Source organism: Centropristis striata, chromosome 23 (genome assembly GCF_030273125.1).
Source record: "Centropristis striata isolate RG_2023a ecotype Rhode Island chromosome 23, C.striata_1.0, whole genome shotgun sequence".
NCBI lineage: Eukaryota > Metazoa > Chordata > Actinopteri > Perciformes > Serranidae > Centropristis > Centropristis striata.
The window spans coordinates 12,621,006-12,648,705 of NC_081539.1; the positions used below are offsets into that span (position 1 = coordinate 12,621,006).

Consider the following 27,700-nt stretch of genomic DNA (forward strand, 5'->3'; position numbering starts at 1 on the left):
GTAAAGTATAGTTACTTATAGGTTTAAGAGGGAGGGTCGCGTATAAGCCCTTTGGGCTTTTTGATCTTTCCTGCATTTTCTTTAACCGTTTCTTGTACTGTTCTTTCTTTACGATTATATGTTCTTTAAGTGTAAACAACAATAAAAAAAATAAAAAAATGTACCTTTAGCTGTACCAGGCATTAAAATGAACAAGAAACTGCAGAAAAGTGGTTTTTAATCTTTTTTTTTTTCCATGACTGTATAATATGGGAAGTTCCAAGATGGTTAAATAAATATGTTGGTTAATATATGTTGCAGGATTGATGTTTTAAAGTGTATTTAGCTCCTCACCCTTCCAGGGAAGAACGCACTGTTCTTGAACTTGCGCAGGTAGAAGGCGATGAAAAATGTCCCGGCCATGAGGACCAGAGAGAGCAGCGCCGTGTTGGGCTCGCCTTGGACCGTCACCGTCACCGGCTCGGTGCTGTTGGTCAGAACGAGGGTGATGTTCTCCGTCGCGCCGCCCCCTTCTGTGCCGTTGTTCACGGAGCAACGTTTCAGCGGGTGCTCCTTGAAAATCTGTCCAACGACCCAGAAAGGTACAATTACTGCATAATATTTAAAAACACAAGTCAGTGCCATAAAACTCCAAAAATAGCAAACCTTCCAAAATCATAAGCCTGGATAATAATTAAACTGCTAATCCATTTAACTTTCAAGGCCAATCAATCACAAAAGATTTCAGGTGCACTTGTTAGAAAAACATACTCATTTCGACCCCGAGATTTGAATATTGTCCAAAGATTAGTCTGTTCGCTTTAGTGTCGGGGACATGAGCACGCAGCACGCCAACAAAAACTTTTTTTGCAATTAGGAGTTGTTATTTCAAGTCTCAGATGTACCCTGCCGAGCTTGATGAAGGTCTCGCAGATGAAGATGAGGGAGATGAGGAAGGAGAAGATCTCCTGCGTGAAGCGGGAGACGAAGCGGACCAGGAAGCTTCCCTCGAAGGCCACCGTGACGAGCACGATGATGATGAGCCAAAACCCGATCCAGACGCGGCCCGTCAGGTACTCGATCTGATTTGCTTTGCAGAACTGTGAGGACACAGAGAAGGGCCATGAAACCTTTTTTCTTTCTTTCTAACAGCTTCTCACTATAAAAGACTGAGTCCTACATGAACACTAAGTGCTCTACTGACGTTGCTTTAATCATTTCATGAGAGATTTTGGTATTTGTTGTTTTATATGTGCTCTGGTTACTGGTTTGAAGTGCTTGGGCTCAGTTGGAAAAAGGAGATGCCCATACTTTGTGCACCAATCAGGACTGAGCAACATTTGAATAATAAGCCAGTGAAATCTAACAGCTGTGGGGTTGTTTGCTTATGTTGCAAATCTATTCAAATCAGATCTAAATGCATCTGCACAATCTGCACAAAGTAGATTATCTGCGATTATGATTTCCTTTCTTCCCGAGAATTAGATGAGATGCTTGATACTGATTTAGTACACTAAATGTGCTAATCTGATGCAGCAAGGGCTACAGCTAGCAGCTGCTAAACTTGGTTAGCTTAGCACTGAGACTTAAAACAGGGGGGAGAGTAGTCCAATGCTTCCGTCTTAAATGGGTAGCTTCTAGTAAATATGACAAATTGTGAATTTACGCAGGTTATGTACCAGACCATTTCTTGGCCGAGCTCACTATGATGACAAGCCTCCCGCCTGGGTAGAACCACAACTTGTTTGTTTAATCCGTGCAAAAACCGTGGAATAAAAACAAGATTGTAAACTTCAGAGGTGCTTTTAGGCAAATTTTGTTACCTCTGAACCGAGCCATGCCAGTTGTTTTCGCTGCTATTCTCATGTCTTATGCTAGGATAACCTACCATATGCTAGCTGTAGCTTCTTATTTAGTGTGCAGACATTAGAGTAGTATCAACCTTCTTTTCGCCAATTCTCGCCAATTATGCAAATATGAATATTTCCCCAAAATATTTAAATATTCTGCTAACTTTCAAAAAAACAACAATTAAGGTGTATTGGGTTTTTAAAATGTTTTAAACTTTGTATTTGGCCACAAACTTACTGACAAATGTCATTTAACCCCTTAAAACCCAACTGTCTGTATACAGTTACCCCATACCAAAGTTTGTTTCTGGTCCATTATAGACAGTCGTTGAATGTAACTAAGTACAAGTACTGCACTTAAGCACAATTTTGAGGTACTTGTTCTTTATGTTACTTTTTATGTAACTTTATACTTCTACCCCACTACATTTTGAGGAAAATATTGTACTTTTTACTCCACTACATTTAGCTGCCGGCTTAAGTTACTCTTCAGGCCAAAATTTAACATAAACATTAGAATCAGTTTTATGTCTTACCTGCTCTTCTCATTTCTTACACTAAGATAACCTACCATATGCTAGCTGTAGCTTCTTATTTAGTGTGCAGACATTAGGGTAGTATCAACCTTCTTTTCGCCAATCTTGCCTATTATGCAAATATGAATATTTCCCCAAAATATTTAAATATTCTGCTAACTTTCAATGAAACAATAATTAAGGTGTATTGTTTTTTTAGTTGTTTTTTTTAAATGTGAACCTTGAAAATACTCCTAAACAGGATATTTAAATTGTATGCTTCTGTTATTGTCCTGCTTTGCAAACTTCATAAGAAAAACAAATCTACTTAACACATCTCATTCCATACAATGGCAGATTTTTATGTTTGGACACAGTCCTTTAAGTATATTTCCCATGTTATTCAGTTTCTAAACACACCATGGTCTATCTAACATCTGGTGCAAAGCAGAGCGCAGTGCAGAACTACTACCATTGCTAGTATGAGCTTACGCTGTAAAAGGCTTCTTCAAAGACCAGCAGCGGCCCAGAGAAGCCCACCACGAGCAGCGGCTGCGCTCCGAGCAGGCAGAAGATGACACCCTGCACTGCTGTCGACACGATCAGCTCAGAAACACCAATCAGACCGTCTGTCTTCTCACCTGGGAACAGATTAACACGGTAAAGAGCTGTCAGGTAAACATGAAAGGGGTTTGACATACGAGATGATAAACTGTGACTCAACAGTAACCCGCCTCCTGTTTTTGCGACTCACCCAGCAGGCCTCCGAATGTTATGGCTGGAGAGAGGGCAGCGAAGTAGATAAAGATGACGGCAGCCATGCACTGTGCGTTCAGGGCGTCCTTGAAGTCGCTGAGGTACTTTGGGTAACGGCGCCGCACATCTCGTATCAGCCCGCCGAAGGGGCGTCCGGTGCGCTGCAAAGGGTCGTCTGACTTTTTCAAAGGAGTGAGGAGGGCCTCTGTGTGACGGGAAAGAGCAGGTTATTAGTTACAATAACAGGAAGTCTTCTAGCACTAACTGACATTTCCTTTGATAAGGCTGCAGTTATTTGATGGGATGCTTTTTTCTGTTTTCTTCACAGTTGATTGAATTTTTCAGGGTATTTGTGGATTAGCAGTTCAGTTTCGATGCCCATTTCCAGACAGGTGAATGTACAATATAGTTAAATAATAATACATAAAAATGTCCATAAAATAAACAAAAAAGGAACTAACAATTGTGATATTAAGAATCGAAGTAAAGCTTAATAAAAAAAGAAAGAAAGAAAAATAAAATAATACAATTTAAATAAAAATAAATAAGTAATACAATTTCAATTTAAACCCCCCCCCCAAAAAAACAATTTAAATAAAAAAAATAAAAAAAATAGATAAATAAAAAAATACAATTTAAATAAAAAAATAAAATATTAACCTTTTTCTTCAAGGCTTTTCGGCTCCTTGGCCAGTTTGACCCCCTGCTCCTCCCTCTTGCGCAGCATCTCCCTCTGGAAGCGAGCGACAGAGCGCAGCAGCTCGTCGCCTCCCATCTCTGACGGCGGCAGCACGATGCTGCAGTCCAGGAAGCTGTTGATGGCATTCAGCAGGTCCTGCCTGTCGTCTGCCAGGTAGGCTGCCTCGTGGAATTGCTGGAGGACGATTCAGATATGAACAGAAATAACCAATTTAAAAAAGGCAATAAGGGGGAATTCTTCTAAACTTTTGTTGTTTATCTCTTGTTTGCAGGTCTCTATGCAAGGTTATGTGGCCACAATCCATTTTATTTCACGTTCCTTTCTATTTTTCGCCCCAAACTTGCAGACAAATGGCATTTAACATGTTGGTGAGCCAATAAACAATAAAAGCTTTGGATTTACCTTATTTTATGCATTTTATTCGCTTACCTTGTCCGACATGAGTGTGGAGATGGAGCGTCCTATCTGGTGGTAGTCCATGCTGGTGGTGGGGGGTCCCAGCAGAACGAAGAGAAACCTGACCGGCACGGGGACCTCGAGGACGGACTCAAGCTCCACGGCCTCCTGCAGCCGCACAAACGCCATGGTGGGCTGCTCCAGGAAGTCCACGCTGCCTGGAAGACGGGCGGGGCACAACAGTCAACGTACAGACAAACCTACACTGGCTTCGAGTGATCATCGAGGGTACAGCGAGAGATAACTCACCCACAAGGACGACAGTGGCTTCGGCATTTTCGGGAATCTTCTCCAGCAGCTTCAGCTCATGTTTGGATTTGGACCGATGCATACCGGACACAGGGGTCGACTCCTTCTGCTGCAGATAGAAAGCAACACAAGAAACCAGATCAGGATAATGAAGAATACTTTAATACGTTTTATTTTTATTTGAAAAGTTAGAAATACATAAAATGACAAAGATAACATATAATGTAAAGTGCAGGGAGAGGCAGAAAACCCAGATGGGCTTATTTAAAGCCTCCATCTAAAATTTCATAGTTATTAGAAAGTAATAAACTGATAATAGAAAAACACATGTATAACATCAACATGTTATAATGACAATAACAAAAACTATTTAAAACAAAAATGAACATGTTAAAAAAGTGTATTTGTGTGTGAATTAGAATTTTAAAACAGCAGTTAAATTAGCTTTTAGACATCTTTTGAAACATTTTAGGGAGATGGAGTCCTTTGCCAGATGGGAAAAGGTATTCCATAATTTGGTGCCCCTAAATTGAACAATAAATTGACACCTAAAATGTTACCAAGTCTTTGAAAACACTCCTTGGACTTACCTGTACTTCGTTCTTCTCCATGTCGATGCGTGTTTCTGTGTCCCCCACGGGGTGCACGGTGCCCATGAGCGGGTCGGTCACCGACGGTTCTGGCTGATGGGTGTGATTGGCACTGTGGTGGTGTGTTATCAGGCTGCCCAGGCTGGCTGCAGAGATGTTCCTGGGGAAGGGGCTATGATTGTGCTCCTTCTCATCGCTCGGGTGACTAGGGGAGGCGGGGAGAGGAAGAGAGAGGGTGAGCTGGAGGAAGAGAGGCAGCGACCAGGAATGAAGCCACCTAGTAGCAGGACGTGTGCAGCAGAGGGAGGAAAGTCAGTTTAATCGCTGGTCAATCTCATGATTTAACAGTATGAACTCATATTAGCTTTGAAAGACTAAGACACATACCTCATAAAAATCCAGCAAAGGGGTTTTGTTGCATCTCATCTCTTTTTCTCCCCGAATTAATGTTTGTGTCTCAACTGAGACTGAATTAAAGATTAAAAAATACCCAGAAATAATAAAAAAGCTACATTTTCACCACCGGATGATGTCTCATGAGAGGTTACAGCCTTAATGTTGAACTGAGCAAATGCGTTTCTTTTTTAAAAAGCCTAAAAAAGGCATTTTCAATGATTTTCAAATATCCAATTTCCATGTGACAAATGCTTCCGTCTGCAAAGATAATGCATAATAGTGATATTTCATCAAAATCCCTTTATTCGACATGTTTCGTTTAAATTATGCCACAAATAAACCACCGTCACTAACCAGTTCCTGGGAAAAACATTAAATTCTGTGGTCTTCAGTTCAACCTTGAAGCCATGAATGTCTCTACTGATACTACACAAATTCAGTGAAACTTCAAGTGAACAAGAGTTGGTAATAAGTAGAGGTTGTAAAACTGTAAATAATTAAAACAGTTATGCGTTTATTTCCAGTATTGGCAACACTTGAGGGCTGTTTCTATAGAGGTACAGGATTAATATATTGTAGTAAAAACCAAGACTCCAGTAAATATAATTTGATTTAAAAAATAAATAAAAAAACATTCTTGGAGTTCAGAAGGTTAATAGTAGAAACAGTCTTCACTTCATTACTATAAAACAAACAGTGTGCTTCTGAGCTTTTTTCCTCTGAAGTTTGTTTCCTTTCTTGTTTTGAGAGCCTGATTTACCTAAACATTGCTGATGATGCACAAAGATAACCTTTTCATCTAATCTTGCACCTTGCAATGCCTGTTTTTTAACTTGGGAGTGAGTATTTGATGAGAGTTGTATATCGATAACAGTGATACCTAGTGCCAAGAAATCTGCCATTCTGAGTACCTTTCCAGCCTGTACTCAAACATTAAAATGAGCATATAATTAATGTCATAAAACTAAAATAAAAAATAAAAAACGTAGCAGTAATAAAAATTTCCCAGAAACTTTTGTGTGTTCCTTCACATTCTTGGAAGAAAGAAAGATATCCATCATCGTAGCTGAAATCCCCTCAACAAGTTACTTAATATCCTCTTAAAGGGAAATAGCTGCTTGTTTGTGGCAGTCTGGTGCTGCAGGTCACCTGTGTTTGAGCAGCAGGGCCCTCAGGACATTGGCTCGGTCCTCGGCTTTGATCTGGTCAGAAATAATCATCTGCTCCACCACCTGGTGGGCGATGCCAGGCAGGGTCTTCTGGTCCAGGTCCAGCAGCACCGCACCTGTGGACGCACACACACTGAGCTCAGTACTCCGTGAACTGCATCGCTGATTTGCACAATTAATTCGGTTTTCATCTCTTACCATGCGAGATGGTCTTTCGGAGCTCCAGCAAACTGCGGAAAGACAGAGAGGCCACGTGAGGTTTCCCCCAGCGGTCGGTCTCTTCCTCCACGTCCTCCTCAAACTTGATCCAGCGAGCCGTCTCCTTCCACTGCATCTCCTGGTTCTTGTCCATGGTCAGCTCATTCAGCTCCACAAACACCTGAAGACAACATCAGGTGCAGGTGAGATGGAGAAAGTCCACATTAAAAAAATGACGTGCATGTTCAGCATGTGCCAAATATTACACAACTCAATCGCCCTTGAAGCACTTTGTATTTTGTCAGTTGATTTGCTCAAACCTGGTTTAGTGGTGGAAACTTTTGGTGCACGTCAACATCAGAAAACAGACTCCATGCTTACCGGGTTACCAAGGGATTTATTTGAATTCACTCAACATACAAAAAGACAAAAATACCCGAGATGTTAAACTTAAAAAAAGTTGTAAAGTTGTATAAAAACCCCCACAGAAAAACAGCCAATGGCATCCTGAAAAGTTTATTATTAATACAAAGTCAGAGGAGAGACCACAAATACGGAAGCCCTGGAAGACAAAAGAAAAAAAAATCCTGGTGATAGATTTTCTAAAATTAAAAAAAGAAAAAAAAGTTATAATTATTAAAAACAAATATGATAAAAAAAAAAAAATTAAAAAACTAATAAAAATTGAATTAAATAAATATAAATAAATAAATAATTAATTAAATCACCTTTTTTTAAAAATTGTTTTTACAGCTTTTTTCCCCTCCCAATTAGAAAAGCAAAGATGAAAATTCAAGGATGTTCAAAAATGATCCTACCTTTTTATTTACTATTAAGTCAGAAAACAAGTTAGTTCAGACTCAGAAACTGGATCACCAGAATCTTTTTCCTCACTTGCCTCTCAGGGCTTCCGTACATAATCTCCATCTCTCTCATTCAGATATCTATTGGCAGGTTATTTATTAAATAAACACCATGCTGGTCAGTTACAACGCCCAGTGAAAAAATACACCAAAAACAGGCTGGGAAAACACTCCCTTAATTCATCTTCTGCATGCCTGTGAAATCACGCTCACACGCCGCAAACCTGCGTCTGGCCGGTCACCCAGCCTCACCTTCTGATACTGAGCCATTTCACCGAAGTCCACGTCCAGCAGGACGCCTTGAAGACGCGAAGCAGAGCGGTACAGAATCACCGGTAACGACTGGAGGAGTGAGACGGTGCAGGAGAGGACTCAAACACTGACACAACCGACAGCGGCACAAAGGACGGGAGCCTCACTTTTACACACATACCCACAGGTAACTCTTCCTCATCACACACACCTGACAGGGACCTGTTGTTTACCCCCGGCTGCTGGGGGCTCAGAGCTGTGTATGAGAATGTGTGTGTGTGTTAATAAAACATAGCGCTCCTGCTCTCAGGAGCTCCCAGTGTCTGGTTACTTGAGCTTCTCTCTCCCCCCTCGTTTTTCTTTTCCGTGTGTGAAAGGAAAGAACTCATTCATTCATTTTTAATTGTCTCCTTCCCTCCCTGTCCTGTCCACAAAAGAGACGAGACAGTGCTAAATTTGAGGGAGGGATCGAAAACATTTCCCAGGATTTGCTACGATTTATGGTTACATTTTTAAACATAAATTAGTAGCCTGAAGAAGAAAATCTGTCATTTTTCAGACCAAATTTATCAGGATTTTCATTTTTTCTTTACAACAGCTGGAGCATTTGACATACTAATTATTGCAAATACATGTCCACATAATCTCTGTTTTTTAAACCAATTATCCTGAGGTAAAGCATAATTAAGTTAAAGGATATTTATTTATTGTATATTAAATTGTGCATTAAAAGACCTGTCAGTTAGTTTAAAGCAATGGCAGGTTTTGACATTATTGAAATAGTTCATTCATTAATAGATAAAAACAAAAAAGCCTCTTTTCTCAGTTTTATATCATTGTAAATCTAATACTTTTAGGGTTTGGAATGTTGATTAAACAAAACAGATCATTTTAATTTGTTTTTAAGACATGAAAAAAAAAGAAGAAAATGTTCCAATATAAGTTTCCCCAAGTGATTTTATAGGCCAAAGCATTAAAATAATGACTGATATAATCATGAGTTGCAGCCCTAAGCATCATATATTATTATATTAAACCCGTAACCTGCATTATTAAAGGTATTATTATAAGTTGTCGCCCTAATTTTGAATTTTGGTAATGAGTCGATCTTAGGATCATGGATTGTGTCATAAATACCAGTAAAAATAATAGTTTTTACCAAAACTAACATTTCTAGTAATGAAAGCACATGTTTGCTAGAATAAATGTAGGTTGGGTTAGCGGAAAGCAATATGCGAAAACCAGGGACAAAAAACAGATTATTTAACGGACGTGTGTTCTGCTTTAATATTCGAGACGATGGATGACGAACAGGTACTATAATGTCTCACCTCATGCGGGGTTCGGTCCTGCTTGCGGCTGCGAGTGCTCGGCTCTTTGTGGTCCTTGCCCGTGTGCACCACTTGTCCCTTGGCGCTCTTTCTGACCAGGTGTCTGCGCACACCGGGGACATCTTCAAAACGATGACCTGGTGGAGAAGAAGAGACAAGAAGAAGGGTGAGATCATGACACGCAAACACAAATTTCAACCAAAAAACAGTATACTGGTTAATAATGATAATATAATAAGGACATGATTATGGACACAGCACACTTAATAAAAACAGACTAAAGGCGATACTGAATTTAGGGGGGGAAATTCTTCGATAAGAGATATGGTGGTCGAAAAAGTATTTTTTTTTTTAGCTGGAATGAAAATAAGACCTTTTTATGTGGATGTGCACAGATTTTTCACTACTCTGCAAATGCACCCAGAGAGCTACTTTCTCAAATTGTCATTGTCAGCAAATGGTGAAATTCTATAAATGATAACAAAACAACACATAATAAATAGGAATAAAATAAATACCTAAATAAGTTTATTTGCAGACGATTACAAAAAGAGATAGAAAATTATGTTTTTGTCATCTTACTGTATTGTATTTTCTTGTATTGTAAAGCATCCTTGGGCTTTTTGAAAGGCGCTATATACATTTAAGTTATTATCATTATTAATATTAAGAGTGAACACCATTTCTACAGCACGCCAAACAACATTTTCAGCATTATATATCATGCAAAAAATGGCAAATATCGGACAGCTCATACACAGATATCCCTCTGACAGGCCAATATTGGCCAATAATATCAGTCAAACAATATATATGGCAGGCTCTTACAAAAATACAATAAAAAAATGTAAAAATATATAGCAATTTCATGTCAAAAAGAGGAAATCACTCATACAAACTGGAGCACAACAGGTGCCACAGTCTGGAGGAAAACTTGACCAGCCTGCACAGTTAGTGGAACATATGATTTCTCTTTGTGGCAGAGCACAAACACAAACATCCGACTAGCACAAAGTTTAAAAAGCAGTCTCATCATTACAGGCCACCTTGAGTCCCTGCATGTTGCTTTTTCTATAGAAAAACGCCACAAGTGGGCAGTACATAGCGTAAGTACAATACACTATAAAGAAAGAATCTTCAATATAACACATGCTGAAATTCCTCTCTCTACCTCATTACATTTTTAAAAAATACATTTGCACAGCTGGCTAATGTATGCAGTATTTCATCCAATGTATATTGGTATATTGTATATATTTTTGTAGTAGTAGTTTATTGTATTTATTGTGTATTCTAGTAAATACTTTATATTGTGTATTCTAGAGATACCCTATGGATATATATTCATAGAGCATGTGGAAGTTATGTTCCATATTCATGTATTGTGAGACATTTGATTTCTTTAACCTTCATGTTATGTTACGTACCTTTTACGTTTTTTTCAGAATCAGCAATAATCCAAAAGTCGGAAACTTAAAATATCCCAATAAACATTGTTTATATTCCATTACTAACCATTTCAATCAGTGCAATGGTGTTCTTTAACTCTCAGAGATCATGGTCTAATGAGGATAATTCACTCTTTTTTCATTAAAAAAATGCATGTTAAAACGTTTTTCTAATGTACATTGGAAATACCTATTAGAAATACAATGGTTTGACATGACACTGATTTTTGAAATTTTATTTTACATTTTTAATTTTTTTCTTTTTATGAAAAAATACTTCCAACTATTTTATTTTTTGACTTTTAAACTTTGAAATCGGTCAATTTGACCAGACATAAGGAGGGTTAACTAGTTGTGTTTTATTCATATATGTTTTTATTCATATATATTTCTGTATTATAGTGTTGATATGTATATTTAGTGTGTCTCTCTGCATATTACTGTTACTTTGTTTACTGTGCACGGTCTTGACATGTGCTGTTGCTGTAACACAGGAGTTTACCAATTATAGAGGGAATACATCCATGTATATTTATACCTAATTGACGAGAAAGCACATTAGCTTGTGCATTTTACCAACTGAAAGTGGACACTAGGTCTGTTTCTTTTTCCGAAATAAAGTTCGAAAGGAAAAACAAAATAAAAGAGAATTTTTGCAAACTAATAGAGGAGAGACAGATGAACAGTGAAAGTGTAAAGGCAGCGAGATGCCTGAATATTGAATAATTATTGTATAAATTTAGCATTTGAACACACCAGAGTTACATGACTTAAAATTATAGCATCTTTGTAGTAGTAGCCCATAAGATGGAACACTGGAACAACGACGATATCATCGTCCATCGTGATGTTTCACTTTCACAATAAGCTTTCAGGCACCAACCAACCCAAGCCTGCAACACTATCTGTGAACATCTTCATCATTCGATAAATCATTGTCAGCAAGATATTTAATCTCATTACATACTTTAAGAGCAATGCATGATAAGAAGGCTTCAGGAAATACTCATCTTTTCTTCTTACCATCATCATATTTCTCTTATTAGCATTATATTTGATGTCAAAGTCAATGCCATATTATGAGAAAACTTAAATAACTGTTGTTGGCCAGCACTCCACAACTCAGCAAACATGATTTCCTAATAATATAACTTATCAAACATACTGTCGTGCCTTATTTTGTGTTTTCTGCAGCTCACAGCATGCAAACAGTGACCTTGCACCCCAAGTTCAAATCTCAGCCCACTAAGTCAAAGAGGGACAGGCCACTTTGCTTTGTTTCTGTGGTCCCTCAGCAGGGAGTAGAGTTACTCAAGCTGGCAGTACACCAGGCATTGAGAAGGATGTGGAGAGAGACAGCAAGTGGCACCGACACAGGAGGAATTGTCCCATCAGTCGTTAACACTTCAAAGATCAAAACACTGCTGATTCACTCAAGCAGAGCAGGAAATGTTGTAAAAAGTGAAACAAAAACTGCAATAAATATCTGAACTACTTTCCAAAACCACAATGAAACTGAAAAATACAGAAAGGTTCACATACATGTGAGATTCCCCTTCAGAGTACCAGCTGCCTTACCTTTATCAGGGCTGGAACGTCCCAAGAAACACACAGTGATGCTTTTTGGGTCCTTCATCAGTGTTTTAAGTCATTATGTAAAAACAGATTTTCAGCTGCTCATTCTACTTTAACTTTAAGTGCCCCTGGTGAAGCCGCTCCATGATGTCTGAGTGAGGTTTGGGGCAGACCCTGCAGTAAAATGAAGCCTGACTGGCACGCAGCTCTTGAAGGGAGAGGAGGATCTGAGGTGGGTGTAGGGGTTAGTGCTGGCAGAGCGGCTCTGACTACGTGATGCCTTTAAACTGGAGCTTGCAACAACTTCTGACAAATTTGGAAAAAGTTGCCATTTCTTGACCGGCGCCTGACCCCGCTGGAACTATCAGAATGCATCAGTGAGCGGAGGTGTTAATTCGCTCGGGTCGGACAAAAGGGGACGGACAGTGATTTAATAATTCCTATAGTTGAGCAGCAGCCAGAGACAGAGACACTTTCCCAGGATGATTTACGGTGGCGGGAAGCAGATAAAAGAAGACACGGAGAATAACTGGTGATGAACCTGTTGGGAGGCTCGACTTTACGTCACTAAGCCCCATAATGGCCAAATATCTGGACAATATCAAGCCCATACCTCCATCCGCGGCCTCTTTATTTTTTGCCTTCGACTCCACTTAACTCTTCCCCTTGTTTCATTCCACTAATGACTAAAGGTTGTGAACTGAGAGCCAGGTTTCACAATTAGCCACAATGTTGGCTCGGGCCCGGATCCAGGGGCCTCAGCTGACAGCGGGAATGGCTAATTTAATAATGTGGGCCTGTCTGCCACACTCTCTGATAAGCTGCTGCTCTCTGCTCAGGGGTCGGCTCCCTGACGTAAATCTCCCCGGCCCTGAACACAACCCCACGCTGGGGCCGGGGGCCGGGAACGTCACAGGGCAGCAGGGAGCCGACTGCAATGTAGAGGACACTCAAGGTGGCCCCCACTGCCCCCGACTTCTTGTTTCTGGAAGAATCTAAGCAATCAACAAACCCCAAGGCTTCAATATTGTTGATGTCTAACCACATAACAATTCAAACTGGGAGGTTTAATATCTAAAAAAAAAAAAACACCATCAGTCAAAAATTATGTTTAGATAAACCAAGACCACACTTTCAGACATGTTGGAAAATACAGGTGCATGTCAATAAATTAGAATATGATGGAAAAGTTTATTTATGTCAGTAATTCAATTCAAAAAGTGGAAATGACACATTATAGATACATTACACACATTTCATGTCTTAATTTATTTAATTTCTTCTAATTATAATGATTGTGGCTTACATTTAATGAGACCTAAAATTCAGTTTCTCAAAAAAAAAAGTAATATTACAAAAGACCAATTTTAAAAAGTATGTTTTATATGTAAATGTTGTTAGGCTCTGAAAAGTATGTCCATCTATATGCACTCAATAATTTGTTGGGGCTATTTGACTTGAACTACTGGAAATTGACTTTTCCATCATATTCTGATTTATTGAGATGCACCTGTATCTGGAAGGAATAACTAGAAATGCATTCATCTGTACTCACTCTTGATGCCGTCCAGGTCAGCGGAGGCCAGCGTCTGAGCCTCACTCTCGTCAGTCGGGATGCGCTGGTACTTGGCCTGCTCAGCACCCGTCATGTTGCCTGTGCGTCTGCGCTCCTGCAGGTCGTAGCCGCGGCTCGACACCCGGGCAAGTGGTATGTGTTCGGCTGGCGCTGACTGGGGAGAGGGGCTGGAAGAGTCGGTTGAGGCTGGCTTACTGCAGAAAAACGAGACAAAGTTGTTGCTCAGACATTGACAAATGACAGAAATGGTGTTTTTCTATTTCTTTTCTTTAGTTGATTGAAAATGTTATGCAAGAAAAACTTATTATTATTATTATTATTATATTATTCTCCTTTAATTGTCATTTTCTTCCCTGATACTTGGTGATTTGGTTGCCACAGGAATAATATATCCACAGTTTGGAGATATTTTTCCTGCATGTAATAGACCCCACTAATGGTGCACCTCATTTAATACGCTGGCAGCTTGAACATCGATATGGTGAGAAAAGGTGTTCAGCTGGTACAAGTATCTCAAAGCACTTGTGCAATCACCATATTTAAACTCACCGCCCTGGTTGTCAACAGGATTTTAAGACAAAAAAAGACTTTAACTTTATGTTTTGTATCAGGGTATTTTAGAAAATGACAGACACATTTTACATGTGAATAAACGCAGTAAAAAACGTAATTTTTTCCAACGTATTGCCACTGAACCATAAACATTTCTCCTCTACCGCTCTCCTTTTATTGTCCTTTATTTCCCTGATACTTGGTGATTTGGTTGCCAGAGGAATGATATTTCCACACTTTAAGTTATTATCTTTTAATGGATGTAATAGACCACACTAATGGTGCACCTCATTAAATAAGCTGGCATCTCTCAGCTCAAAACACTCATCTAAAATAAAATGCACAAAAAACCTATAAAAAAGGAACATCTATGTAGCGAGAGAAGGTGTTCAGCCAACACAAGTCTCTCAAAGTACTTGTGCAATAACCATAATTAAACTCAACGTCCTTTAAATGTCAGTTGTCCACAGCATTTTAGGACAAGAAAAACTACTTTAACATTCAGATATGTTTCATATTAGGGTCTTCTAGAAATGTGCAGAAAAAATGTACATGTGTAGAAACACATGAAGTTTTTAAATGTGAATAAATACAGTAAAAAACACAATTTTTTACTAACTTATTACCACCGAACCATAAACATTTCTCCTCTACCGCTCTCCTTTTATTGTCCTTTATCTTCCTGACACTTGGTGATTTGGTCGCCAGAGGAATAATATTTCCATACTTTGGTTATTATCTTTTAATAGCTGTAATAGACCACACTAATGTTGCACCTAATAAAGCACTAGTGAAATGAACATAATGAACTCACCCTCCTTTAAATGTCAGTTGTCCACAGCATTTTGAGACAAGAAAAACTACTTTTACATTCAATTATTTCTCCAGTGTCTTCTAAAAACAAATCCACTTTTATTATTAGGTTGCTCTCAGATCGCAAAGAGAACCAAGCAAAAGGTGTATAGACGCAGCTCTATCCTAGCCCAGTTTAGAAGCTCATGAAGTGGAACAGCAAATGTCATCGAGGGAGCCTGGGGCTGCTGAGGTGTGCTGTGGCGTCTATAGCGACAGGTGATATATGGAGGACTACTCGGGTCCATTAGATCATGCCCAGCAGGCCCACTGGATGCCTGAGACATGGTAACGTACAGTGTGTACCTCACCGGCCAATCAAACGTGCGCCTGAGCTGTCTCGCCCAATCAGAAAGTTTGTGAGAAGTGTTCAGCGACATGGTAAAAACATGCAATCATCACAGCAGGTAAAGCATGCTTTTAAAGTCTCTCATACCCTCTTTTTATTTTATTTTTTAGAACTAGACTCACTCTGAGGAAGTTGCATCTTCAGTATCTGCTCCCGCCGCAGACTGTGGCACGATGTCCAGCTCACGGGCCGAGCGAGGGCTCTCTTTGGCCACATGGTCTTCATCGGAAAGAAAGAACTGTAGAGGGAGAACAGAGCATGAGAGCACTGTAAAAAACACATGATCAATTAATGGTTGTTAAGAATTTGGTCAATCACGTGGAATTCTTAATCCATCTGTGTATTTTTTTAATTTCATCTAAGACTGCGTATCAGTACCCACTGAACTGAAACACGGCCGCGTTCTGTTCTGCAGCAATACGTCAATAAGCCAATGAGCTGAGAATTGAGTTGGATAAAGCTACTGTTTGCAAACTGAAAGTTGCAATAGCAATTATAAAACAAAGAGAAATACAAAAGTATTAATTTGAGCAAAACTAGAAAACCTTGCTAGCATGAACTGTGAAAACTAATCTCATGCCTCTTTGGGGGCTAAAACATAAAACATTGAACTCCTTGACGTTATCTTTACAGTATAATCTCACTTGAATTAGTTTTTCATCCTTCAAAATAAAAGCGTCCGTTATCAAACAGGTTTTTGCATAGTACTATATATATATATATATATATATATATATATATACATATATATTACATGTGTGTATATACATATACACACATCTTTTATTTTGCCCATGTATGCATGTATTTATACATACTGGAGTATGTATAAAAACTTAGCAATTAACTGATTAATTGGTCATTAACTTTATTAGATGCTAGAGGTGGCAGCATTCTTCCACATGCCAACCATAGTGCATTCACACATACAATTCGATTAATTTGGGCATTTTAGTTCTGTGCTGGTTCCTGTTTACACTGACTTTTATGAAATTTATGTTCTTTGATGTCACAAAGACATAACGGATTATAAGCATTATCAGAATTATTTGTAGAGGTAAAGTGATTGATCACCTTCACTGTGAACAACAAGGACACTATTATACCTCGATCTGGATGAATATAAGGATAATAGGGACATAAAGTCAGCAGCAGGATAAGAAATGTTTAACCTGCTTTGTTCAGGTTATTCCCTGAACAAAGCAGTTCAAAACTAAAACAGTCGAACTACTAAATAAATTAAAAAATAATGATCGTGACTAAATTATTGGTCATCAGGTTAAATCTGGTCTCGTTTTGTGAAGCATAATAACAACAATGAAACATGAAACCGACTGATGAATGATTAAGACTATGCTGAAATATTCATAGAGGAAAAATTGGTAACACTACAACTCTGAATGAGCAGGATGGGTATCTAATTGGAGCACAGCCATTTGTACAGCAGCAGCAGCACATTCCTGAACGCTAACTGACCTGTGCTTTAATGCAAAGCATACCTGACATTCAAAGTTTTTGTGACCCCCTTTGCACCTGCATAAACAGGTAGAATTATTTTTACTGTACTGTATGAAAATAAAAAAACCAAGGTATGTGAGAAAGTGTTCAGTCTGACCAATGCATCAGAAGGCTAATAAAGTGATTAATAGTGTGTTGAATAAATAGAATTTACAGCAGATCATGCAGGACAAAGTGCTGCAAATAGTCATTGTGATATATTTCATCATGTAGACTTCATTCTTGACAGTAGTAAATTTGATTACAATATGGTTCCTATTAATGTAGGTCATATACATTTGATTTGTGTGTTTTTTAATTTATTTTTTTATCATTTATAATATTTTATGTTTACATGTTTTATCATTTATGTTTTTTTATTTATTATTTATTGTTTATAGTGCAACTATGAAACACTTGTTTTTACTTATGTTATCTTGATCTTGGTAAAATATAAAGGATTCTCGCTAAAAATGTGTTTTTTTGTGAGCTGAAACGATCATTCGATTTGCAAATGATCAGAAAATGATCAGAAAATATTTTGATAATCAAGTACTTTTAAAAAGTGCTGAACATTTGATAGTTTCATCTTGTCAGATTTGAGTATTTGCAGCTTTTTGTTGTTTTTAAATACAATTAACTGGATATTTGGAGGTTTTGGAGTGTTGGTTGGAAAAAGGAAAAAACATGAAAATGTACTTTGGGCTTAAGGAAATATTTTCACTTTTTTCTGATGTTTTTTTAGGCAAACATTTATTAATACTAAAATATATAATACTCTGTCCCAATCAGAGATTTTCCACTCCCTCATAAATCACTAGAAGATGAGTAAAAGGACAAATGATTACCTCCACATCTTTGACCCTCTCATCAGACGGTTCCGATGGAGCAGAAGTCTCCGTCACCTCCTCCTCCTCCTCCTCTTCATCCTCCCCCTCCTCTATGGGGCCACTGCTGGGTGCATGGCTGCTTTTGTGATCTTTGTCCTTCCTCCTTTTCTTGTTGCTCTTCTTCCTGCGTCCCTCAGAGGGCAGTTTGGACAGAGGTCGGTGGATGTGGTGAGAGGAGTGACGGTGGTCTGAGGGGAAGATAAAGCAGAGTTAGACAAACATGAGCTACTTCCATTTTAAATGTAAAAGTATTTTGTTTTTATACATTTCCTCGGTCTGTGTGGTGGAATGTAACTAAATACATTTACTCAAGTACTGGACTTAGGGCTGGGCATCAATATATATATCAATATATTTTTAAATGTGATATGGAATTAGACCATATTGCATATACTGATATATTTTTTTCTTTATATATAAATGCTGCCCTTACTAGAGTTTGTCATATTTAGTTCTTTGGTAATGTTCGTTATTCTTTTCTCATATAAATATAATTATTTCAGAAAAAGATTGGCCTATTTTTTTTTTTTTAAAAAAAGGTACTCCTGTTGTTATACAATATTTATATTGTATAACAACGATATATTTAGGCTGAATATCAATATATATATATATATATATATATTTTGATATTCAGCCTAAATATATCGGGACATGACTTTTGATCCATATCGCCCAGCCCTAACTGGACTTAAGTACAATTTTGAGGTACGTGTACTTTACTTGAGTATTTCCATTTTATGTAACTTTATATTTCTACTCCACTACATTTTGAGACAAATACTGTACTTTTAGCTTTTAGACAGCTTTAGTTACTTTTCAGGTCCAGATTTAACATGAAAAACATGATAAATTTAAAGTGATTAGACTTTTTTTTAAACCACATAAGTAAATTAAGTAGTTGAAATGAGCCCTATCTTTTCGAAATTAAAGCACTGCTTACACAAATGCATCAATAATAATAATCCAGTAATATATTTAGAATATATAAAACAATCTGAGTGTACTTTTACTTTTAAGTATACTTTAAGTACATTTTGATGCTGATACTTTTGTACTTTTAGTGAAGTAAGTTTTGAATGCAGGACTTTTACTTGTAGTGGAGTAATTTAACAGTGTGGTGTACTTTTACTTAAGTAATAATGTATTTGAATACTTCTTCCACCACTGGCTGAATATTGTAATGCACTGAACAACAAGGGATGCTCACATTCGATGTCCTCCTCGTGGTAGTTGTGGTGCTGATCATCAGGTACGACAGCAGCGGGGCTGAGGATCTGCTGAAAGCGCTGGACCCCCAAGGCTTTGTTCAGGTCCCCATCATCCTCCTCTTCAGGGCGCGGAGTCCCGTGTAGTGCTGAGGCAGCAGGAGCCTCTGGCTGCAACACAACAAATTAACAAATACGTTAAAGAAACCAAAATGAAATAAAAAATAAAAAAAATCAGCCACATGGATCAGAATTTTAAGTTATTTTAATAAATATGACACTGGGAAATAAATAATGATATGAATAAATGCAGACAAATACACAATAAAACCACAAATAATCTGATACATATTAAAATGTTATAAAAATGTTTAAGATTACAAAAAATTATTCATCCTACTTCTTTTGAAAAACAGTTTTTCAAATTTCCCTTTGGGTCTGTTTAAGTAGTAGTGCTGAAAAATATATGATAATCTTTTTATCAAAAGCGCTAAATATATATATATATCACACCATGATAATTTGATGATTTTCAATGAAAATGAGAATAATGATGCAAAAATGATCTTTCCCTCCAAAAATGTGAATGACATCAGTCAAAACAATCACCATTAGATATTTTTTCCAAAGCATCCAGCCCCATCAAGTAGTGAACAAAGTCTATGCTGTAGAACCGTCCCAATTCCTTACTTCATATTTAGTGTACACAGTATATACACTATAATTAATCTATAAAATATATACTGGATTTGCAATAGTATATGAGAAATCAACATACTAAACTGTTTTATGCCATCAATCAGCAACTTCAGAATGCTACTGCCAATTAAACCCAACAAAGAGACAGCAAAATGATTTTCCATTAAAATCAAAACTTATTTTTGTCTCCTGGGTTGTTTCTACCGTTTTGTCCCCATCCTCAATTAGTTTTAATGCTTTCTAGCTGTAATAAGATCATTTTCCTTTGTGCATTGCGCTACGGGAGAAAAATGGCCATGAAGAACAATAAAAATATGCCAGAAAAAGATTTAGCATGTTCCAATACATTGTGTGTCAAATGCAGTATGCCTAAAATACCAGGATGCCCGACTGCATCTGTATGCAAGTCGGCATGCTTTTCTGACAATTCTGACCCTCAATCTTCTGCACAGGAGAAGCTACGCCCTTGAATGAGTCAGCGAGAGAGCACAGACACATATATGAGCAAGAGGATTAAAGTTCAATGCACAATGGTTTGATAAAGTAGTATATCCTGACTGAATATAACTGCAACACTATGTATTTTGTAAGGGCAGCTACAGTACATACTAAAATTGCTTGCTTAGATTTAGCATGTAGGTGGATTTGGGACACAGCATGCTTTTGCCCTTCACTTAAAACAACACCAGAGGGAGTTCTGGTTCTGCAAAATACTCCACAGTGAGGACATCATATGACGGGCCCTCTCATGCATACCTTCTTGCAAATTAGCCTTAAATCGTAAACAATAGCCATGTGCTTTGATCCGTTCCTCCTTTTTCCACGCTGTGGTGTGACAGGGATCATGTGGGTGATAAGAGATCTGTTTTCTTACAGCAGGATGCCGTGCCCTGCTGCGCCCTGCTCTGCCGGTGGGATGTTGTGATAAGGATTGGCTGCAGCGACGCAGCAAGTGGATCTGCTCCGGCTAACGGGATTTCAATGCAGCCACCTCACGGCAGAGTAAATGTTGCCATGACTACTGCGCAGGTGCCTCAGATCCTGCAGCGAACCCCACCTGTGGCAAAACTCAGGGGCCACAAGTCATCTGACGCTCCCACAAATGGTTCTCAGGACACCCAACATGTCAGTTGTATATTAGGTTTTCTCCCGTGCTGCAGGGAGTCACAGAAAGCATGTGATGACTCCTCTCACCTGCAGCTTCTGCTTTCTTCTGTGTCAGACTCAGTTTTTTCAGTGTATGGACAGCAGGCTGCTACACGAGTGCACAAATGTAATACATAAAAAATGACTGTGGTAGGTACAACAGTACTTAAATAAAGTGCATTTATGTCAAAATTATACCATTGTATGGTTCTTTTACTCCATGTTTATTACACTACAGAGCTAAAGGTACTTTTTAGATAAAAAATTTGCACAAAGAAACACTGAATAAGCTCATAAAATGCAATGCATTGTTAAGGATCTCAAACTTTTGCCATTTTTCTGCAGAACCATTTTTCTGCAGAACGAGTACTTTTGCTTTGATACTTTAAAGATGGTGTGTGGGACTCTTACATGTAAATGATAAACTCGAAAACCCTTCACAAATGAGTTCACACAATGCTGACTAAGCCTATCGCCGCCATGGAAAGCTCTCAGTATTGCATGTCAGAGTTGTGATGTCTGGCATCCGTGGCAACTTTTTGCACTGGTGTACAGGAATTTACCTACTGCTCTTATAGAGGTTGGCATTTTTTTTTTTTTAACAATACGACAGTGCCCATTCAAAATGTGCCTGTTTGAAATGCTTTCCATAGGAAGACTTTGAGGAGAGTGGGGCCAGGGGAGATGCTGCAAGCTCACCTGTAGCATGTGTCACACACGTCAACAGTGTTAAAGTAGTTACTGTCGTTGCCAGAGGGGGGAGACAAAAGTTCCACACTGCATGTTTAAATAAACTAAGCTGATAATACCTCTGCACTTAAGTAGAAGATGAATGCATTAATTTCACATTATGGGATCAGTACATTTACTCAAGTAAGGAGATACGTTTTTCCAACAATGCCACAAACTGTATCAAGACCCCCAAAATAAATCCAGAAATGATATAACAAAATTAAACTCTTGCATGAAATTAAATGAACGCATCACATTCAGAATGAGAAGGGAACTCAGAGAGTGCAGACCTCCACCAAGGCCAAATGCCCTAAATCGCATGTTAACAAAAGTGATTTGTGTATCCGCCCTGTGATATAGATCTGCTCCAAAATTTAATGGGTTCTTATGGCATGTTGTTTTTCTATAATACTGTTGAGAAACAAACTAACACAGAGCTTGTAGCTGCTTATACACATAATGTAAAGCAGTTTTAACCCATTAAGCACATCAAAGACAAGGAAATGTGAAGAGGAAACTCGAGAGTTCATCCTGAGGGTTAAGAATTAAGGCATGTCCACAGAAAGTGTGAAGAACTGATTCCCATGACCAACATGACCGTGCAGAGTTTTACTCTGACCTGCTTTCACATGCCACACACAGGTGACAGAAGCAGAAAGCCTGCACTGAACTGTGGACAAGCTGAGGCTCACGAATAAAGAGGAGAGACAGGTCAGTCTGTTAGGCACACATTCAATATTGACCCAAGGTTCAATTCCTCATGTAGCTTTTTTGCCCGAAGGATCAACAAGAGTCTCAAAAAAAAAGAAAGAAAGAAAGAAAGAAAGAACAAACTATAAGTTCACCTCTGTGACCTCCAGAACAAGCTACCAAAGACATTCAGCACTTTAAAGCAACAATAACACCAAACAACGATTTGAGCAGCAGAGCAGAAACTGCTGCTCTTTTGAATTACAAATTATGAAATCGATATAATATACTGAAGTAAAATGATGAAGTTAAAATTAGACAACAGTAATTGCTCCAATCGCTTTAAAGAAAATCTTACTTTCTGCAATTAAGCATCACCCCACGTCATCACTGTCTTAATACTTCCAATATTTAATTATTTCACTGACCCAAAAACCCGGAGTGCATGTATCCCATCCAGATGTTTGCTGCTACACTATCCGGCAGTTTATTTTTACAGAGCTCTCATTCATATCATGGTTTCACGGTGAATCCCCAGAGGTGTGAGAGATGTGTGAGGGACTTCTCGAAGAGGTGAGAGAATTTTCCACAACCGAAGCCATGTGCAAAAACAAGCCGAGGGGAGCCGAGTAAAGACAAAACTGAACAGACAATGAAGAGAATTTTGAGTTTCAGGGACTTACCTCGCTCATGGCAACGGGAGCTTAATTGCAATCAGCGTTTGTGGTGGCAACGAGCGTCACTGCCCTCCGACATGACAAAAGTGGAGCTCTGACCCTCGAAACCTCTAATAAGAACTGCAGGTAGGAGACATCCCTCTCTCCCCTGCTTATCAAAGCCTCGTGATGCCCTAATCACAGCCCTATCGGCCAACCTGCCACCTTCACCAGTCTGCCCATTGTACCAGGGCAGAATAAACAAGACTCTCGTTCTCGCTTTGAGGACAAATGCTGCCTGAAAGGACAAGCCATGTTTGAACAGCCTAGAACAAAACCTCACGTTGACATTCATCTCCACATTTTAACTTTGACATATGAAGCCTAAATATTGACCAAGGTGCTCTTAGTCCACCTTGAAGGGCAATGTAAATGCATAGAGACTAAACAACTTGCACTTTTCAAAGGAGGAAGTTTTGATGGCTAATATTGACAGAAAACTAGTCATGAAACAGGCTGGAGTGAAATGAGATCAAAAATGAAGAAAGGTGGAAACATTAATGACTATTTGACTTACATGACAAGTGACTGAAAAAACATATTTGTGGTTGATCATTTGAATGGTGAACAAAAACACTAAACTTAGCAATTGATTAACCAAATAAAAACAGTTGTGTATAAAACTTTTTAAAAAAAAGATTCAACCACCAAGGGCTGTACCAAATGTCTTTTTTTCTTGAGGCTTAACTTTTATACACTATAGAGTTATATGAAATATTTGCACTTGAGTTGGAAACGATCCTATGTAGCCACCACTGGAATTCAATTCTGCAAAAAGTATAATACTAATAATATTAGTGCAGTCTAATCTTTACATACAGATGTGAAAAAAAAAACCTGGTTAAACCACTTTAACTCCACAGCGGACCCCTGTGCCAACAGTCTGTCTTTCGGAGGCTGTAGTGGGGTCAGTTTTAACATTACAGTGTGAGGGTGTCAGAGGAGGCTAAAAAAAATAGTCACATAACCAAAGAAAAACTGCAACCTGATGTTTTTACAATAACGAATCAAATAAATAAAGATAACAAAGTACAAATGAGGCTGATGGGAATGTCAGTTTTGCAGGCACTTTGTCATAAACTAGAAACTAAACTAAAGTACTGGACAAAGTAAACTTTGACTTGATGATAGCACTATATGGGAGGTAAAGGGACCAGCAGAGTGGTTATGTCTTCCCAAGTAGGACATGAATGTCTTTACCAAATTTAATGGCAGTCCATCAAATAGTTGGTGAGATACAGGTGCATCTCAATAAATTAGAATATCATAGAAAACTTTATCTATGTCAGTAATTCAATTCAAAAACTGGAAATCACACATTGTATAGATCCATTACATAGAGTGCAACATTTCATGTCTTAATTTATTTAATTTATTTTAATTATAATGATTACGGCTTACATTTAACGAGGACCTAAAATTCAGTGTCTCAAAAATAATTTAATATGACAAAAGACCAATTTTAAAAAGTATGTTTAATATTGAAATGTTAGCATATAGATGGACATACTTTTCAGAGGCCATCAATACTTGGTTGGGGCGATTTGACTTGAACTACTGGAAATTGACTTTTTACATTCTAATGTATTGAGATGCACCTGTATTTCAGTTTTGACCAAATCAAAATTACTTTATTCATCCCCAAGGGGATGGTGGTCCATGAGAATAAATTAATAGCTAGTGAAAGAGTTAATATTGTGAAGCAACACAGTTTTTAAAGAGTCGTGTGCCTGTGCAGTAGCTGTGTTGTATAATGAGGTGGACACTCGACCGTGTGTGGAGGTTGCAGAGGAGATTATCTGTGTCGTGAGGTAGGCTCAAATCCCACACAGTCAGCATTTGGAGGGGGAAAGGGGGAGATGATGTAGTGATCATGTCGTGCGTTGAGGCCGATGACTCACTACATTCCTACATATCTTAAAATGAGTCTGCAAGAAGATCCGGGTGCACGATATGCTCTCTGATTATTCTATAAAATCATGTTAAGTTGTAACCTAGTTTTATCCTCGGCCAAATGTGAGTTTTGCGATCATGCAAGAGTTGATTTTCACAACCTTCTCATTACGTCATAGATTAAACTGCATGTTTACACTGCTTAAAATCAAATACAAAATATTTCCGTCACATACTGCGTCTATAGGATCTCTTGATTAAAGGGACTGTCACAGACCGGAAATTATGTCTCAAACCGTTTGTTTTTGCTTCCTGTCTGGTGATACCATTTGATTATATTTGTTTTGGGAATTGGGCTTTTCAGCAGTCACCAGCTTTATCATTTCACATTATGCAAACAGGGTTTTCAGTAGCCAAACAGCCGAGATCATTCGCCTGAGATAGTGCTCTCACTCCTCAGTTTTATCTAAGTTGAAGGTGTTAAAATAAAACTCTATTGAGTAAAGGGGTATTTCAGCATGCTGCCAGAAACACGTCACAGGAAGTCTATTGGGTAATAAAACATGATGGAGAGGACAAGGTGTGAACCACGCTGATCTGATCAGTCTATTTAAGGTGTGATGGCTCACTGTGAGTCATTAATACTGGCACACTATAATGTCAAAGCTTACTACTGCAGTATATATAGCAAGATGATACATTGTGGGGACAGGAAGGTCTTGGGGGCTTGAAGTGGTCAAGACAAGGTGATGTTGCTGTTCCCAGAAGGGACGGTTGGGACCCAGCAAACTGGTCTGCAGAATACTATAGCAGTGTTTTCATCAAATTGCGAAACAAATTTTAAGGGAACTTTTGAAATGTTGCATAAAAGAAAATGTATAAGGCTCATTAATTAATTAAAGCCCATTCCCATCAACTGGCTTGCAACAAATACACTCAGCTACAATATAGTTTTGTCAGAAGATGACACTAGGTCAGCAACCGTTACGAACAAAAGAGCCTTTTTCTGGCTAAAGAAAGAGAAAAAATGTCGGAATGGAGCCGCAAACCTTATTTCGCGCCTTACAATGAAGCTAAAACAGCCTACTCAGTCTAAATTAGCATTGCAATCAACATTACTAATAGGCCATAATGAGCATTTATTAATATGATTTCGTATGAACGCATGAGCCCAAGTGCAAATGAGAGGATGGACACGAAAGAAATATCTCAGGAGATTTGGAATCGAAAGCTCGCCTAGCTAGAAAAACTCAAAACTAGACTTGAAGTTTAAAATTTAGCGGTCAAGGCACCAGGCTGTAGACTTAAGCTATGTAAGCTATGACGCACAACTTTTTAATGTCATATATTAGCTGCACATTTTTACAATTGAAGAATACAAATTCCAATGGACCGACGCCAATGATAAATAAAAATGTAAAGGAGTCAACAATTCATTTCGTATAATTATTTTGTCACAGCCACAGGGAGCCACATGTGGCTCCAGAGCCTCAGGTTGCCCACCCCTGCTCTAGGTGATACATCACCGTAATCTGTCAGATTAAAGAGTAGAAGAAGTAGAGATTGCAAACCGGAAACAAAACAAGTTGCCTTGGACTTCTAACCCATCTACTGGAGAAACATGGAGAGGTCTTGAGGAATTTGATTGGAAATTTTATTTTATTTTTTTAATTTTTAATGTTAGCTAGTATTGGCCATGTTTCATGCTGTCCGGAGAGAAAGAGAAATTAATCAAATATCTGGGAAGATGCTGACAGTGGAAACAGCTGATCAGTCATCCAAGTTAAATGTTCACTACATCAGCACTTATTTGAAAAAGGCGTTTCTAGATCCATTTTAGCGTATCAACTCTTTTTTGACACAGGCAAAAAAAACAAGTTAGCATAAACAAGTTTTACAAAATTTTGCTGATTTGGCTTACAAAAAGGGCTCAAGAGATGATTAACAGGACAAATGTCAAAAAAATATTTTGACATGGTGGATAATTTGAAACTTTCAGGTTCATACCTTGTCCTCTCCATCATGTTTTATTACCAGATAGACTTCCTGCAAAATCCCCCTTTAATCAACAGATTTTTTTAGTTTGACATATTCAACTTAGATAAAACTGAGGAGTGAGAGCACTGTCTCAGGAGAATGATCTGAGACAAGGGGTGAACAATATAACTTCCATGTAAATATGAAGCTTCAGTAAGCAGCGGCTCACTAGCTTAGCTTAGCAGGGGGAAAGCAAAAGCAAAATCTGCCTTAAGGCACCTCTAGAGTTCTCAAATTAACCGCTTACATTCTGTTTGTTTAATGCATGTAACAAGTTGTATGGAAAGCTAAACTAAGCAGCTAAGGTATATAAGGAGGCAATAATAGCAGTTCCTTTGTTTCTGGTCTTAATACTAAGCTAAGCTAACAGTCTTCTGGCTAAACACCATGCAGACATGTTTCAACCTTTTAATCTAACTCCCAGCAAGAAAGTAAACAGGTACATTTCCGATAATGTGAAACTATTACTTTAAGAGGACACGAGCCAAAAAGGTTGAAAAACCAATGATCTAGACAGTTCGGATGCAGCAGCTGTT

At 38.3% G+C, this 27,700-nt stretch overlaps 1 protein-coding gene across 2 annotated transcripts in view; it reads right to left on the bottom strand.

Moving 5' to 3' along the window:
* Positions 1-27,700, bottom strand: part of slc4a2b (solute carrier family 4 member 2b) — a 55,850-nt gene that overhangs the window by 6,999 nt on the left and 21,151 nt on the right. The window contains exons 4-19 of one of the 2 annotated variants that reach the window (XM_059326606.1): positions 19,254-19,422; positions 18,002-18,231; positions 15,779-15,894; positions 13,883-14,097; positions 9,305-9,441; positions 7,974-8,063; positions 6,859-7,039; positions 6,641-6,776; positions 5,096-5,300; positions 4,506-4,614; positions 4,230-4,414; positions 3,761-3,974; positions 3,099-3,305; positions 2,837-2,985; positions 885-1,079; positions 334-561 (exon numbers count right to left, since the gene is read on the bottom strand). In XM_059326606.1, the coding sequence (XP_059182589.1) occupies positions 334-561; positions 885-1,079; positions 2,837-2,985; positions 3,099-3,305; positions 3,761-3,974; positions 4,230-4,414; positions 4,506-4,614; positions 5,096-5,300; positions 6,641-6,776; positions 6,859-7,039; positions 7,974-8,063; positions 9,305-9,441; positions 13,883-14,097; positions 15,779-15,894; positions 18,002-18,231; positions 19,254-19,422 (2,766 nt within the window). The remainder of the gene's footprint in view (positions 1-333; positions 562-884; positions 1,080-2,836; positions 2,986-3,098; positions 3,306-3,760; positions 3,975-4,229; positions 4,415-4,505; positions 4,615-5,095; positions 5,301-6,640; positions 6,777-6,858; positions 7,040-7,973; positions 8,064-9,304; positions 9,442-13,882; positions 14,098-15,778; positions 15,895-18,001; positions 18,232-19,253; positions 19,423-27,700) is intronic. The other variant, XM_059326605.1, reaches the window with a different exon arrangement.